General features: G+C 47.5%; 2 protein-coding genes across 4 annotated transcripts in view; one reads left to right on the top strand and one right to left on the bottom strand.

Annotated features, from left to right (window-relative positions):
- RCBTB1 (RCC1 and BTB domain containing protein 1) overlaps positions 1 to 16,347 on the top strand; it is a 104,554-nt gene that overhangs the window by 17,465 nt on the left and 70,742 nt on the right. The window contains exons 1-3 of one of the 2 annotated variants that reach the window (XM_057707116.1): positions 5,669 to 5,867; positions 12,652 to 12,832; positions 14,510 to 15,877. The gene's annotated coding sequence lies outside the window, so the exon portion shown is untranslated. Of the gene's footprint in view, positions 1 to 5,668; positions 5,868 to 12,651; positions 12,833 to 14,509; positions 15,878 to 16,347 lie in introns of those variants that run through there. The other variant, XM_057707118.1, reaches the window with a different exon arrangement.
- On the bottom strand, positions 3,624 to 6,211 carry ARL11 (ADP ribosylation factor like GTPase 11). Of its 2 annotated transcripts, none has more exons than XM_057707130.1 (2): positions 5,463 to 5,593; positions 3,624 to 5,274 (listed from the first exon to the last, which is right to left on the bottom strand). In XM_057707130.1, the coding sequence occupies exon 2, from the start codon at positions 5,254 to 5,256 to the stop codon at positions 4,708 to 4,710; it is 549 nt and encodes a 182-aa protein (XP_057563113.1). In that variant the 5' UTR covers positions 5,257 to 5,274; positions 5,463 to 5,593; the 3' UTR covers positions 3,624 to 4,707. The 2 variants fall into 2 exon arrangements, with proteins under 2 accessions (XP_057563113.1, XP_057563112.1); XM_057707129.1 differs by lacking the exon at positions 5,463 to 5,593 and adding an exon at positions 6,080 to 6,211 and having other exon boundaries at positions 3,628 to 5,274.

Genomic DNA, 16,347 nt, shown 5'->3' with positions numbered 1-16,347 from the left:
ACAGACAGGCGAGACCCAGAACTCAGCAGGACCAAACCAGAACCCAACTCTTGCAGTTCTTACTTTCACCAAAGGGTTGCTTCTATCCAAGAGGGGAAAGAGAAACATCTTCAGAATCAATGAGTCAGAAAGGGAGAAGCTGGACCCGTGTTCGAAGGGGTAATCAGCTCTCCAACGTGGAACAAATCTCGCTGTGTACAGTGTTTGCAGAAAGAAAACCAGCACGGATTCATTCACGTGTAAGAAGGAAATAGACACACGCTTTTCAGCCACGTCTGCTCATGCACCTCCTCACTCCCGCTCGTGGATTCATGGGAGGCTGATGGATCTGAAAGGTGTGGGTGAATTGGAGCACACAAGATACCTCTCCCATAAGGAGTGCACCTTTTAAAAAACAAAATAAACAGAAGGCATGATTTGTTCTTTCCTAAGTTTCCCTGTGCTGTAGCTCTGTGATGTAAGTACCTGTATACATACACATGTGTATGTGTACCTCTCAGCAGAAGAGCAGGAGGGAAAAGCCCTTCCATGTGCCCCCACCACATCCCTGGGGGGCTTTGGCCTGCCTTGAGTGGGGCGGTAAGGGCTGAGGCTACCCTACTGACCACTGACTGCCCTGCCCTTCAGTTGGCAGTGGCTAGGAGTGGAATTCCCAGTCCTATGGGCCAGCGTTGATCTGTTGCCACTCTCGCTCCTGGCGGGCAAGGCCAGCTACCTACCCCAAGGTCTTCGGGAAAGTTCTAAAAGTTCCACGCTCCCTCCAGAGCCACCCTTGCTGGAGTGGGAGCAGGAGGAAGGATGGGAGGCCTGGAGAGGGCAAAGCCAGACCACTGCCTGTGTGCGGTGGGGCATCCTCGCCTCCTCCCCAGCACTGGCTCTGGGCCCTACGTCTGCTCTCACTGGCCACTTCTGGGGGCTCAGCCTTTCCTGGGGACCCTGGCAGACACCTAGCGACCTGGCAGATGGACCCTATTCCAGTATGGAGTCATAAGTGTTGGGTAAACTATAATCAAAAAAAATTGTTTTAATGTAGGCTGTTCTTGAACAAAAAAAAAAGAGAGAGAGAGAAATCCTCAAGAGGTAGAAATGAAGAGAGAAACCATAGCTGAAGCAGTTAAGTGAAGCCCGGAGTCCAGGGGAATCTGAGAGGAGCCAAATATAGGCTCTAGGGACCGGGCTGTAGTCCTTTGTGGAAACAGGAGATGTGGGCTCACTCTTGCTTGAAGGAGAGAAAATTTTGATCTAAGCTCAGCGGAATAGCAAGAGCATTGAAGCGGTGTCCCTTTCTTAAAAGGGGATTGGAAAATTCCGCCCACCAGTTCGGCAAGGCGTGCAGAGGCAAACGGTCTACCTTGGGATATGACTGCAAAGAAAAATAGTCGCCCGTCAAGCGCATCCCTGGGGCCTGTGCGGTGAATGAGTGCAGAGTTCCGATTCCTACTTCCTGTGAGGTCCCTGAGCCCCAAGCAGAGAAACTAACATAATGTTTGATCTAAAACAATTGAAACCTCCAGAATCCTAGTAGACGCTAATGTGAAAGCACTCCATGTAGAGACACTGTCGCAGCCAAGAGCACATGAGAGGCACACAGGAAAAACAAATCCTACTGAAGATGAACTCACAATAAAAAATGACGAATCATGTGAGGAAATGAGCCTCCACAGGCAGAAACCAGCAGATGCCTCCAGAGGGTCCTTGCTGCCTTAAGGTCTGCAGATGACACGACAATCTGAAAAGAGCTATAAACACATTCAGACTCAGCATTTCAAAAGCAGAGCCCAGCAGCTCCGGCTCCTTCCCAACCTGCTCCTGCTGTCCACCTCCTCAGTTCACTCCAATCCCGCCTGCCACGCAGACTCAACATCTTGAGCACCTCCAGGTGCTTCCTCTCTCAGCCTTTTCTCTTAAAAACGGCTCCTGATGTTCCTGTCTTCCTCTCCTCTCCTCCGTAACTGCGATGGGCATCCAGCTGGGCTCCCCGCCTTTCCGTTCCCAGTGTCCCCTCTTCTCTTTATTCATCTCCACACTGTGGCTAAATTAGCCTCTTAAATGGAAGCCAGATGATTTCACTTCTCCGAGACAAACTCCTGATTATGAAAGTCTAAGCCTTCCTCAATTTGGAGCTAAACTTTCCAGTTTTGTTTCCTGTTGTAATACATCCCACCCTTCACCCCAACCTCCTGTTTCGGTCTTTCTGGCTTAATCGTCCTTCCTACACTCTCTCTCATGCCTCCAAGCAGTCTCTTTCCACTGACTAGACTGCTTCCCCATCTCATCTGCCAACCGAAGGTCAAGCTTGGCTTAAGCCTTCTAGAAGCATGATGTCGCGGAAGAATGCAGGCATCATCAGGGCTAGACTATCTGGTTTTGAATTCTAGAAATGTCCCTTCAGAGGCATGCTTCAAGCAAGTCACCACCTCTCTGAGCCTCAGTGTCTAATTATATAAAATGGGACTGATACCTACTTCACAGCGTTGGGAGAATTAGAGAGAATCTCTGTAAAGCACTGAGCATGTAACTGGCCCCAGTACATGCTCAGTAAACTCAGTAAACTCTCAACCTCTCGTTTTTATGGGAGTCATGTCCTCCTGCTTCCCCATCCAGAGCTCCATGAGGCTAGAGGCCTCATCAACTTTGTCTTTGCATCTTGGCACTTTCCTGTGTCTAACATAGGCTATCTTGAAACACATTGATTGGCAAGTGTTGGAAAGAACTAGGCATGCCTAACCTGATGTTAGAAGGAGAGACTTTGGATAGAGAGGCCTCTCAGATGTTGGAGTGATTGTGTCACTCCAGAGAGTGCAGAACCACCATCAAGAGCTTTAAGGAGGACTTCCTAGGTGGCGCAGTGGGTAAGAATCTGCCTGCCAATGTAGGGGACACGGGTTCGATCCCTGCCCCAGGAAGATACCGCATGCCGTGGAGCAACTAAGCCCGTGCGCCACAACTATTGAGCCTGCGCTCTAGAGCCTGTGAGCCACAACTACTGAACCCATGTGCTGCAACTACTGAAGCCCACGTACCTAGAGCCCGTGCTCTGCAATGAGAGGCCACAGCAATGAGAAGCCTGCGCACCACAATGAAAAGTAGCTCCCGCTTGACGCAACTAGAGAAAGCCCGTGTGCAGCAACGAAGACCCAACACAGCCAATAAAATAAATAAATAAATAAAGAGCTTTAAGGAGGCTGATGGTAGCCTGGGATGGGAAGGAATATCCAACATTTTTAACATGAGAGCAGGTACCAAATGGAAGCTGCTTGCCTTAAAAACTCAGATTACAGAAAATATTCCTGGGTTGCATGAGGGATGAGACCAGATCAGTGATTCTTATCTTAGGGAGTCACAGGTGCCTTTGAAAGTGTGATAAAAGTTATGGATCTTCTTCCCTAGAAAAATGGTCCAAGGACTTCCCTGGTGGCACAGTGGTTAAGAATCTGCCTGCCAATGCAGTGGACACGGGTCCAATCCCTGGTCCGGGAAGATCCCACATGCCTCAGAGCAACAAAGTCCGTGCGCCACAGCTGCTGAGCCACAACTATTGAGCCTGCATGCTGCAACTACAGAAGCTCACGTGCCTAGAACCTGTACTCAGCAACAAGAGAACCCACCACAATGCGGAGCCCACGCACTGCAATGAAGAGTAGCCCCTGCTTGCCGCAACTAGAGAAAGCCTGCACGTAGCAACAAAGACCCAAAGCAGCCAATTAATTAATTAATCTTTTTAAAAAAGAATGAATAATGGCCCAAAGCATAACATTGTGCAAATAATTTCAGGAGCTTCATGGATCTTAGGTAAAGATCACCCGAAAACCCTTCTAGGATGCTGTATTCAAGTTTATTTTCACTATTAATAGTAAGAGGTTCATTGCTGTTGTACATATCTTCAAAATTCACACTTCCCGCCTGGAGGTCCAGCTTCACATCTAAAGCTCATTGCCTTTTGCCACAAATTCAATACTCGACGTATTTTTTGATTAAGTGAATGAATAAATGAATGAAATCATTGATTAATCTGATCTTCAAGGAAACCTATGTGCTATAAGGAAAAGAGAAGGAGAACAGAAAGAAAACAATGGTTTTAGAAAAAGACCAGCACAGGATAACAAAAAGTTGGGGAAGTGTTTATCAGGATCAAAGAAGAGGATCAATTTTGGAAGGCCTGAACTCCCGGCCTCTGCCTGGGCTGAGCGCCCCAGCGAACTTCTAAACCCAAGATCCTGCAGAAGCAGACGCGATCCTACTGGTCCTGACTGCTTGCCTCAGAGTGATGGTGGTGTATACCCAGGGGCTACCAGGGAAAATCACTCATAAGGTCGTGACCATATCCAGGTGATATTCTGATCCCATTTTGAAACCTCTTTCCCTCTGTGAATTTAGGTCTTAATTATTCTGTAACCTTTTGTTCTATTATTGTAATTGCTTAGTTCACACGTGGTAATGAGTTACTAAACGAAGTACGTTGAGGTACGTTTCTTTTTCCCCTTAGAGTATTATTATTCAAATAATAGTTGATTTTCAACATAAACACCGGGTACAATAAGTCCCAAGATGAAAATATTCTGCCCGAGCGCAGGGGGATTCCTTGTTTGATAAACTGAACTTGAGGTTCTCCAGGATTAGCTGGTCTTCTGGTCCACGTCAGCAAAGAAGACAGGCTGCTCTGCCCGGGTCGAGGCTTCCGGCTCTCCCCACGGCCTGCCCCTGCGCTCACCTGGAGACACAGTGGCTGCGGGATTTCAGGAGGCGCCTCAAGCTCCCCAGGGCCTCGGGCAGCCCGTCTCCGGTGAGGGCGCTGCAGCCCCGCAGCTCCCAGCAGAGCCCCTGGAACCTGTGCAGGCCCAGCCTGGCTCTGATCTCAGGCAGCGGCAGGGCGTGGGGCGCCTCCTGCTTGTTGGCCAGCACCAGGAGGGGGACGCTGGCCAAGTGGGGGTCGTCCAGCACCTCCGTGAGCTCGGCCACCGCCTCGGGCAAGCGGGTGCTGTCTGTGCTGTCCAGCACGTACACGAGGACATCCGTGCCCTCCAGGTGGTCCTTCCAGCTGGCCCTGAGCTGGCTCTGCCCCCCGACATCCCAGAGAGTCAGAGACACGTGCCCAGGGGCTTCGAGGGGCTCCACGTTGAAACCCACGGTGGGCAGGGTCTCCACCAGCTGGTGGCCCTTCAGTTTATACAGGAGCGTGGTCTTGCCGGCCGAGTCCAGGCCCATCATCACCACCTGAGCTTCTGCCTTGTGACCTCGGGAATTCACAGACCCCATGGGGGCCACTGCCAGACCCTAGGGGAGAAAGGCCAGGTGCACACGTCAGCCCTGCTTTCCTGAAGGAACACAAATCCATGCAGGCACATGGAATAAGTGCTTCTCCACCCCAAATAGGAAAGTATCTTTACAGTGTCATATTTCAAACACAGGCCTGGGCTTGGAAAGGGCCCGGACTGGGGTTGTGTCAGTCAGCATCAGCTGACCTGTCTCCGAGGGGTGCCTGCGGCAGAGACGAGGCTAGGGCCTCCCCGTGAAAGACACGGAATGTGCGCTCACATTCCTTGGTAGTTAGAGCAAGGAGGCCCTGCGACGTTCCAGGTAGACAAACCCCGTTCAGCAGAAGTGACTGAAAGATGCCTTCGATTCTTGCTGGTCTGTGGCTTCCAGCCTCTGTCGTCCTCCTGTGAGCCTGAACCCTGAAGGGGAAGTTATCTTGGGGTCAGTGCCCTGAGGGAAGGGGGCAGCCGGCTCATGGCAACTTCTGCAGCCTTTGGAATCCCCCACCGGACCAGGGCACATCCTGTCAACAGGGGCTATTTATAAATACTGCTGACCGCGGACAAATGCACAGGTCAGAGCAAAGCGGATTCTTCCCGGGTCTTACCAAGGTAAATTACCTCCAGAACGTGACACACGTTTTTCAAGAATCTCACATTTTAAGACTGAGACTTGTTCCCGCTTTAGTCGGGGGCAACCTTGGCTGAAACAGGTGAAGGGACATCTCACGCCCAGGAGTGTATTTCAGCCACCCCTGGAGGAAAATAAGACAGCCTCTATTCATGTCTCATGCCAGGGGTAGAAGAGTGAAAATTAAAATTACCTCAGTGTTATTAGGCTGCGGCCGAAAGCGCCCTCTCTGTGGCAGTCCTCCCCCTGCAGCTGCTTTCCGTCCAGATGGTGAGATGTGAAACAAGTATAGTGGCTGTGGCCAGTTCTCCTTTTTCTGCTTCCTTTTTCCAGGTGGTTGGGGGTGGGGCTCGGGCTCCTCAGCCCCTCCCTCGGCCCTGGGGCTCCCTGAGCAAAACGGTCCTGCTGGGGCTGTGCCACAAAGATGCCCCCGGCCAGGCCCGGCGCCAGCCCTGGGTGCTCAGCAGCTCAGACGCCCTGTGCGGGACAGAGGGCTCCCAGCCCAGAGCCCTCCCTTGTTCAGCTGTTTCTCGTGCTCTTCCCCTCAAAACCCTGGGATCCCCTTGGCGGAGAAATCCGAGACTCAGACCTTCTCCTTCAGCTCATGCCTCTGTGTGTTTCTGGCGTCTAGAGATTCTTTCATTTGGTTGGAACCATATGTGCTTAAAAACTGCCTAAGTAGGATTAAAACACTTAAAAAAAAATAGGTTTAAAAGTTGAAGGTAAACCAAAATAGGTATATATATATAACCATAAAAATTAAAAAGTTGTGTTCATGTGGTGGAACTATAGGTGATTAAGCTCATTGCTTAATTTTTTTTTCTTGAAGTGTCATTACATTTTTCCCAGTAAAAACGATACCTCCGGAAAGTAGAATTTTCTAAAAGTTGGCCAGTCAGAAGCCCTTGCTTCCGTAGCAGATTCCTCTGATGTGGATCTGAAGCTCCACTGATTTGGCTCTCGTAACCAGTGACAATTCTGCTTCCCAGCACATTCTTTCATTAAAATGTCAAGAACCAAGTTGGGGGTTGTGATTCTCTCCTCTTACCAACGAAGAAACAGGCTCAGACAGGATAAAGTATTTGCTCATGACCTTGCTGAGATTTATAGTTCATCTCTTTCACCATGTCGTGTTACTCACCAAGAAAGTGCTTTGCAGATGGCAAGCACGTCGTTGTAACAGTCGTTGTTGTTAGGCTGCTCTGTTTTAATAGGAGGGAACGATTGGAGAAGATCATAAACAGGCACCACTGTGTCCTGTTGTTGATGTTACTGTTGTTCTGTTCTTTTGTGTGCCTGTGGTTGTGGCTGCAGTCGTTTTGCAAGGGCCGAGGTATGTGTGGCGAGAGACAGAAGCATGATGGAAGGGGTTTGGAGGTGGAATTATTGTCAAAGAAAAACCAGAGCTGGACAATGCTTAAAGTCGTCAAAAAAAGATTTTATTTGGGACTATTGCAATAGGGGAAAAGAGAACTTCCTACAGAACTGGGCTGCATTCCCAATACCGCGTGGGCAAGTGAGGATTTATAGCCAAGAAGCCGAGGGGTGGGGTGTCAGTGGATGGAAAACTACTAAGAAGAAACACGAGGGGAGAGGGGGGTCCGGCTAAGCTGACCTAACAGAGTCTTCACTAAAGACAGGCCAGGGTGGTCAGACATCACTTGGGGGAAGGCGAGGATGAGGGACCTGGTCAGATATTAAGGACAGAGATTCTGATGAAATGGACTTAGCCAGGCTCTTGCTAAAACTGGATTTTATAAGGAAGTGCACAGTCTCAAAGCAATAAAGGACTGTCTGGAGCGGGGGCTTGTCCATTTTATCCGTGTGCTGAGTGGTCAGAGGAAGACGGGACCCAGCCCTGTCCAGGCCTGGCTGACGAATCAGTGGGAATCCTGCCAGAAATCTGCCAGGACTTTGCAGGAGGATTGGGGCTGACAGAGGATAAGGACACATGGGGCTGAGGATAAGGTGTGCTTGGGGGCTGGGAGCCCAGGGAGGCTACTCTGGCCCTGGTTCCCCTTGTCTGAGCCCAGGGGAGAGAAGGGGGGCAGGCAGAGATGGAAGAAGTCATTGACTTGGGCTCAGAGGCACCATACCAGGCTGCTTGGGTGCTGAGGGCACCAGGTAACAGTGAGGGGAGGGACACTAGCCTCCTGCCCTGCGGATTCAGGGTAGCCTGGGGCCCCGGGGCCAGCATGCAGGCCATCCGGAGGCCTGTCTGCAGTACCAACCTTGGGCTCTTAGAGAGACATCACCCTCTAGGGTCTAGACAAGCATTCGGGGGAGGCCCCCTGAGCACTGCCCAGTCTCTCCCGGAAACAAAGGAGGCTTTCCTGAGGGCTAAGGTTCCGTATCAGCTGGAGAAGATGAGAACCAGGGAAACAGCAATTACGTTGAATGGGGCTCTGGTTCTCCCCAAAGGCCATGTGGCCTGAATTACCTCTGTACACTCCAGCCTCATCCCTTCGGCTCAGCAAGGAGGAAAGCTTTTCGTCGGACGCCCTCGTGTGGGGAGCTTTGGAAGGGCTGCTGACCGGGGAGGCAATGAAGAGCAGGTTTAAGAGTGGGCTTTGGTTTGGGACCATCTAGGGGCACACTTGGCCTCCACTGCTTATGTGCTGTGTCACCTCATGCATGTTCCTGAATTTCTCTGTGCCTCAGTTTCTTTGTCTGTAAAATGGAGACGATGATAATACTGTGGTACCTAACTTGAAGAGTTATTGGGAGGTCAACGCACATCAGGTACTCAGCCCCGCATCGGGTACCTGGTCCCAGGTTAGTACCGTGAAATAAGGAAAGCGGAGCCATCAGAAGCAGAGGTGTGGCTGGAGAGGGACATGCAGCTGTGTAAGCCTGTGACTGCAGCTTCCAGAGCTGTAATAAAGAAGAGGGGCTCTGCTGGACTCACTGATCCCAGGAGAGACAAGGGTCTTGGGCCGCACCTCTGCTGTCCCTAGAACTTAAGGCTTCCCATGAGGGCCAGTGGGGTAGCGTCCCATGGTTCAGGGAATACGTTTAGAAATATATTTTTGCCAATTCTCGTGCAGGTATTCAGGCCCGAAAGATCGAGGCATACTCTCTTGCACTCACAAAGAAATGACATAAGCCAGAACGCTACTTCTTACATTTCCAATGGGATGGATTCAGCCCATGATCAGGGACCAGTTTCTGTGCAGCCACCTGGAGAAGGCGGGGGAGGGGGAGGCACGAGCGGATGCACAGGTGCGTACCTCACCGTGGAAGCCGTGTCCAAACAGGCTGTTTGGAAACAGTGGAAAGTTGGTGGGTTTTAAGGGAATGTTTATCATGAAACAGAGCCTGGTGACTTTTCTCCTCTCTACAGGTAGGTTCAAAGGGAGAAAGTGCTAGAATTAAAGCTTTGCACAAGTAAATAACTGGTTTCCAAGGACGGCATCTTTCAAAGATCAGATATTATTTGTTTATATTTTCAAGCTCTCCATGCAAAATTCAAAAGGTACACACGGGACGAGTATCAAGGAAGTTTTGCTCTCACCCCTGTCCTCCAGCCATGCAGATCCTTTCCTGGGGAAAATATCCCCACATCTTCGGCTTCTTAGATATTTTCCTAGAGATAGTCTGTGTATATGTGAGCAAGTATGATGTATTAGTTTTTCATGGTTTTTTTCCCCCCCAAACGATAACATACTTTGAGGCATTTACTCTCTTGAGTAAACCTTCTCTTAATCAGTTTCTTAGTGGTCAGCTTGGTGAAGGACCAGTGGGAGAGGAAGGGAGGGGTTGCAGCCAGCAGCCGCACCCCACCCCTCACCCCGTGAGTGATGTGAGGGGCATGTGAAAGTTGTCTTTGGGGGGTACTGTGGCGGGGATCAACACTCCAGCCATGCTAAAAGTGGAAATTCTCTGAGACGTTTAACTCCATCTATGACTGTCCTTTATTAGGCAACACCGTGGAGCCCTAAGCAGTGTATCTGAATTTAGGGTGGTTGCCATAGGTGCAGTGTGTTTATGGGAGCCTGGTTACAGGTAAATATAGCCATGCATAGGCTTTCCCCAGGTTCCCCAGGCTCAGAGAAAGCGGGCAGAGAGCACAGGGTCGACTCATAAGCTGAGACCAGTGCCTCTCAGTGGCAGCACATGGAAAGTTTGGTAAGGGCACACTGCTGGCATTCGGTGAGTGGGGACCAGAGATGCTAGATGTGCTACAGTGCCCAGGATAATTCTGCACAAGAAAGACTGTTTCTTGAATTTGAATTCAGCTTTTGAATGCCCGAGATATTTGTCATTTTTAAAAGCCCACTATTTAAAAATTATCTGATCCTAGAGCCTAATTTTGTTTCATATGTAAACCCAGACAATATTCTGCATAGTTTCACGTACATTACGTTTTCCAGAAATGTCACTGCTCTGTGAATTGAGGAAAGCTTGCACTTTGTTTTGTTTGGAGTTTTAGCATGAACTCTTCACCATTAAAAAAAAAAATCACATCTCTTGCAGCAGCAATGCCTGTGGCATTTAAGTTGCCAATAAGACACAGGAAAATGCAGTATCAGGTACCACTGAGGCCACATTATTCCTACATTTAGATGCTGCGATTGTGCCTGAGCACTTACAATGGAAATAAAGATTCTCTTACTACATTTACCTTCCTTTTATTTGTTCCTTATCTTTTAGTTACAGTATTACATTGACTTTCAGGACTACGTGGTATGTTAGATTCTATTATTTCTCACTTTCATTTCTTGATTTTAAATATTGGACATTGTAAAATATGTGTTATGTAAAACATGAGGTGAGTTGCTGTTTGGGGCCCCTCCCAGAGGAGGAGATAGTTGGATAGAGGAAAGGATGAGTGGGGACCAGTCGTGGGGGGAGCCAGTGGAATGACAATGGGGGATCCCAAATTGGAAGTCATACATGGTGATAGCCAGAGGGTACAGCTTCTTGCTGTCTGATTAGTGAGGTCTGTTCCTTCAAGGTAGTGTGCGTCTCACCCTCATGGGTCCTGGCTTCTACTGTGTCCTGTGGACCGCCTTGGAGCAGAACATTGTCCTACCACATGCGCAGTGATTGCACAGGAGACAGATGCAGGAGCAAGTCAACCACCCCAGACTCCACATTCATCATGGGGGGTAGTTTTTGTGTATGAAGATTTAAATCAGGCATAAGATACAGTAGACACTAATTGCAAAGATATTTTATTTGTATTTATAGTATTTATAATATAAATATACTTATTTTTATTTTATTTTTTCATATGCCTTTTTTTTTTTTTTTAAAGATTTATTTTATTATTTATTTATTATTTTTATTTTTGGCTACATTGAGTCTTTGTTGCTGCACACGGGCTTTCCCTAGTTGCAGCAAGCAGGGGCCACTCTTCATTGCAGTGCACAGGCTCCTCATTGTGGTGGAGGAGCGGAGCACAGGCTCTAGGCGTGTGGGCTTCAGTAGTTGCGGCACGTGGGCTCAACAGTTGTGGCTCATGGGCTCTAGAGCACAGGTTCAGTAGTTGTGGCGCAGGGGCTTAGTTGCTCCTCAGCATGTGGGATCTTCCTGGAGCAGGGCTCAAACCCTTGTCTCCTCCATTGGCAGATGGGTTCTTTTTTTTTTTATTTTTTTTATTTTTATGGCGCACGGGCTTAGTTGCTCCGTGGCATGTGGAATCTTCCGAGAGCAGGGCTCGAACCCATGTCTCCTGCCTTGGCAGGCAGATTCTTTACCACTGCGCCACCTAGGAAGTCCCTTCATATGCCTTTTAAACAGATATATCTATGATAGCTCTGTGCCTTTCCATGCTTTTCCTAGGCAATTGGTTTCATGGAATATTGCTGATATATTGCCCTCCACAGATCTCCCCAGACCACAGAAATCTGTCTGCCTGTGCTTTCCTAGTACTTTAACTACAAATAAGGCTCTCCTAACAGGATGAATCAATAGGAAACATTCTACAAGAAATATTTATTTTGCAAATGGCATGTGGAAGCTGCTTTCCCCGTGTTCCCTAAATCCTGGGTTTGGGATGCTCTGTGCCTCCCTCACAGCATCTGAAGAGCTGGGATGTCTTCCTGGTACATCTTCCCCAGTGCCTGTGAGGAGCGTCCTGGGCCTGGCGCTCCTGATGGGAGGCTTCCCAGAGCACAGCTGCGGGCCCACGTCTGCATCTTTGCTGCCTGGGGCTTCAGCTCTGGCCTCAGCTGCCTGGATTGCTTTGAAATCCATCTAATGGCCTCAGTGGAGAGAAAACAATGCCCTTTGTGTGCCCCACTATTATCACTGTCATCTTTCTCATCTTTCCTCCCTTTTCTGGCCAGAGTTTCTTCAACAATCCGCAGCCCCGTTATTTCCTGTGTTCCGTTGCACTTAATAATTGGTTTTCCAATTATAGTCTGGCCTAATTATAGCAGTTCCATGTGGTTGTAACCAGAGTGTACATACACTTCTGTATTCCGATTCATTTCATTTACGTCTATATGGAAAATTGCACTGCCTTTCCCCTACATAGTCTTCAGTCAACACTTTTGTGTTGGCTTCATAATAATGTTACATAAAAGAGCAATATTGATTTACTTCTAAAATAATGCTGAATTAAAGATTTTGTGAATAAAGTTTTTCTCTTCATTTGGGTTATTTCCAGTGGCTAAATTTTCAGAATTGGTATTTCTAGGGCAGAAGAAATGAACGCTTAATGGCTTGCTCAGATCTTACAATACGTCATCATGTTGCACTACGAGTTATGCCTTGATTTTACAAGCTGGATTTTTCTTTTTCTTTTTTCTTTTATAGGCTGCCCAGCTCCGAGGCCCAAAGCACCCTCAGCCTCCAGAGAGGAGGTGGTAGCTGGAGGTCCTCTCCCCAGACCACTGTTGTAGGAAAAAGCTTCCAGGTGCCACGGAGACTGGGGAATAGAGGAAACATCCCAACCCTGGAGGATTTTGATGTGATGATTACGATGATCGTGATATTGGTAGGCACCATTTACTGAGTTCCTTTACGTTAGGCATTTAATGATCTCATTTCCTCCTCTCAACCACCCTGCCAGGTAGGTAACGTTATCACCATTTTATTAAGAAAAAGCTGAGCTTCCGAGAGGCAAAGTAACTATGCTTTCAGCGGCAAGTGGCTGAAACTAGGTTTCCTCTGCTCTCACACAACTGGAGGGAAGGAGGGGTGGTTCCAGGTCGGTTTGGCCGCTCAGCAGTGTCATCAAGGAGCCAGTCTCTTTCCGCCTTTCTTGCTTTGGCATCAGCTTTTGGGTGATGTTTCCTTTCCTCGGTGCAGCAACGCCAAGCTTCTCATCCTCACACAGCTGAATTCAACAGCAGGAAGAAGGGAAAGGTGGCAGTCTTCTGACGTGTTTGTGTGCACGTGTGTGTGTGTATTTTCTCAGGAAGGAAATATTTCCTCAAAGCCTCCCAGTCAATTTTCTCTCATATCTCATTGTCTGAGAGAATGAAATGACTTGGTTTGGCCAGGCAGGGTTCACCTCTGAGCGTGATGTATCTCTTGATAGCTGAACAAAGTTGCACTGTTCTTAGCAAGAAGAAAGTGAGAATAGTATTGGGTGGGCAACAGTGCCTGCTGCGTTTCCCCAGCAGTTCATGGTAGAAGGTCGTCTTCTTACAGCACACGCTCTCTTCCAGGATCGTCTTTAACATGAGTTAACTCTGTGTGTGTGTGTGTGTGTGTGTGTGTGTGTGTGTGTGTGTGTGTGTGTAGGTGGGAAGGCGTGTCCCAGGTGCTCACACATTGTTGCTGTGTAGCCTGGTCACCAAGTCCCAAGATCAGAAATCAGAGGAAATGCTGCAGTAATTCTTGCTGCTATCTTGCAGATGAGAGGCAGGGCAGGAGAGTGAGACTAGATTAGTGAGGCACCTTCATATATTAGGAAGAAGGCTGGTTGAAGAACTAGGACATCTGGATTGTAGCCCCAGATCTGCTACTTTCTATCTGTGTTACCTCGGGTAAGTTATTTAATTTCTCTGAACCTCGGTTTTCTAATCCGTGAAGCAAGAAGGTTGGACTAGGTCATCTCTAAATTTTGTTCAGCTCTAATATCCTATAGATACAATGCAGTTTTTCCTGAGCAGCTATGAGCAGTGCTCTGTGCAGCCTATCACATTATTTTTCTTAAAAAACCTTCCAAATGCATCCACATGCTACACGCATGGGAGAGGTCCACATTATTCGTGTATATGGAGACTAGGACATCACATAACAGAGTTAGATATAGAAATATTATTATACACTCTTTTTAAATGTCTTTATTTTGCATTACAAATTGTACTTTGAGTTATTATCACTTTAACTGGCTTGTGTTTTATATTTACAGCACAGCTCATCTTCCAGAACTTTCTGCTGTTTCTAGTTTCCGTTTTATCGGAAACACCACCTCTTTATGACCAAGTAACGAACATAGCAGGGCTGGGGGAGATTTCTGTGCCTCTCTCTCTCTCTTCCTCTCTCTCACTCTGAACAGAAATAGTATCTTGGCAGTGGATATTTGTTGCTTAAAAAAACACACACACACAGGAAAAGGAAACAGCAGTGGATGATCTGCTTTCTGAAACAGTGTGAGAAAGATCTGAAGCATATTAGCTTTGCACTGAAGCTCCTTCAGCTTCTGCTTTTACTATATTTGCAGGAAGTTTCCTGACACGAAGGGGGAAAAGAAACACTGGCCAGAGACCGCCTCCTGAAAAGATACAGGAAGGATAAGGTGGAGGCCAAGACAGACGTGTGTGACGTGATGAGCTCCAGCCGCGCCTCAAAGCAGGAACTGATGACAGGGAGGTTTTGCTATTTTTCTCCCAAGGTTGTTTTAATATGCAAAGTAGGTCCTCAGAGGCAGCTGCTATTCAATCAGCCACATTTCCTGAACTGGATAGTGTATTTTTAGTTGGCAGGGAAAAAACCACTTGATTAGGAAGGAGTGTGGAAGGTCACATCTCAGTTAGAAACTCAAATCAGCACTTGAGACTTTTCTGCGTTTCCCAGAGGAGTTACTGTCACTCTGGGCAAGAAGCAGCAAAGTATTTACTTCAATTCTCTTCTTTTTATTAAAAATCATTACATAAGTTATGGTGAATGTATTTTTCTGTATGAGAGTCAAACGATATAAAAGTCTATAGGGTGAAATTCCTAAGTTCACCCTCCAAATCACTACTCCCCTCCTCAGAGATGGTCAGGATCCACAGTTTGATATACATTTTTACAGTTATCTTTCTATAATGTACTCATATTTTGTAGCACATATATATTTTATTATTTATTTCTGGTTGGGTATTTTTTTAACATAACTGTGAGGTCTGTAAGTTATTTCATTTAACAATGTTTCTGTGATTTCTCCATGTGAGTACATATTAAGTCTACCTAGTTATCTTTTATTATTTTTAAAAATAACATGAAATACTGAGAAGGCCATAAGACGTATAATACTAAAATACAGGTGAAATTATGTGATTCTAGAGATTAGCAGAGTCTGCAGGAGATCTTTCTAGAACAGGGAGTGCTGCAGCTTCCCCAGTCCAAGCTTACCTGGCTGCACAGGTGTCCATAAGATGGGAGATCAGTGGCTGCTCTGGAGGGAAGGCAGAGCATTTCCCCCCAGAAATGTGTGTCTACACAATATAGGGCTGCTCATATACTTTTGGCTCCTAGCACACATTGCCCACGTAGTGTTCTTGAGCTTGGTACATACCTACACTTGGGAAAGATGTGGAGGCTGGGGGAGGGGAGGAGGAGGGGAGAAATCTGGAGTGTAGAGAAGCCTGGATTCCCATCGACACCCTTTTCTTCCCCTAGAGTGATGCTGACCCACAGGCACTGGATTACGTTGATGCTCCCATCTCAGGAATGACAAGTCTACCTACCATTGCGTGGGCTTATTCGCACGAACCCTCTATCCAAAAAAGGAAAAAAAGAAAAGAACAAAGGAGGATGTGGGTTTTTTTTAAACCCTCAAACGCTGAAAATTCTTCTTCTCTTTAACTGCTTTCCCCCGTCATATCAGGTGAATTATGTGTGAAGTTGATATTTCAGAGTTTGCCATGGTAGAAAAAGGAGGAAGTCGTAATAAGACTTAAAAAAGAAGAAAGAGGAACATGTAAAAACTTTATCAGGATATGAGTACCAGTGCCCCACCCCCAATCATCTGAAACAAGTGCTAGAGGCAGCATGAGTACCAGACTTCCATGTAGTCTCCTGCTAGATCTATTGCCTTTTAAACAATTTTACATATGCATATATTTGTTTTTAATAAATAAATAAATAAATTGGCTGAGTTGGGTCTTCGTTGCTGCTCGCAGCCTTTCTGTGGTTGCAGAGAGCGGGGGCTACTCTTCGTTGCTGAACGTGGGCTCTAGGCGCGCAGGCTTCAGTAGTTGTAGCACATGGGCTCAATAGTTGTGGCTCACAGACTCTAGAGCACAGGCTCAGTAGTTGTGGTGCACAGGCTTAGTTGCTCCGTGGCATGTGGGATCT

Source organism: Hippopotamus amphibius, chromosome 14 (genome assembly GCF_030028045.1).
Source record: "Hippopotamus amphibius kiboko isolate mHipAmp2 chromosome 14, mHipAmp2.hap2, whole genome shotgun sequence".
Lineage (NCBI taxonomy): Eukaryota > Metazoa > Chordata > Mammalia > Artiodactyla > Hippopotamidae > Hippopotamus > Hippopotamus amphibius.
The sequence above is the reverse complement of the archived record's forward strand: the minus strand, read 5'-3'. Positions and strand labels throughout refer to the sequence as shown.

Excerpts from the sequence above, each read along its gene's own strand:
- ARL11 (XM_057707129.1), bottom strand. The coding sequence starts at position 5,256 with ATGGGGTCTGTGAATTCCCGAGGTCACAAGGCAGAAGCTCAGGTGGTG.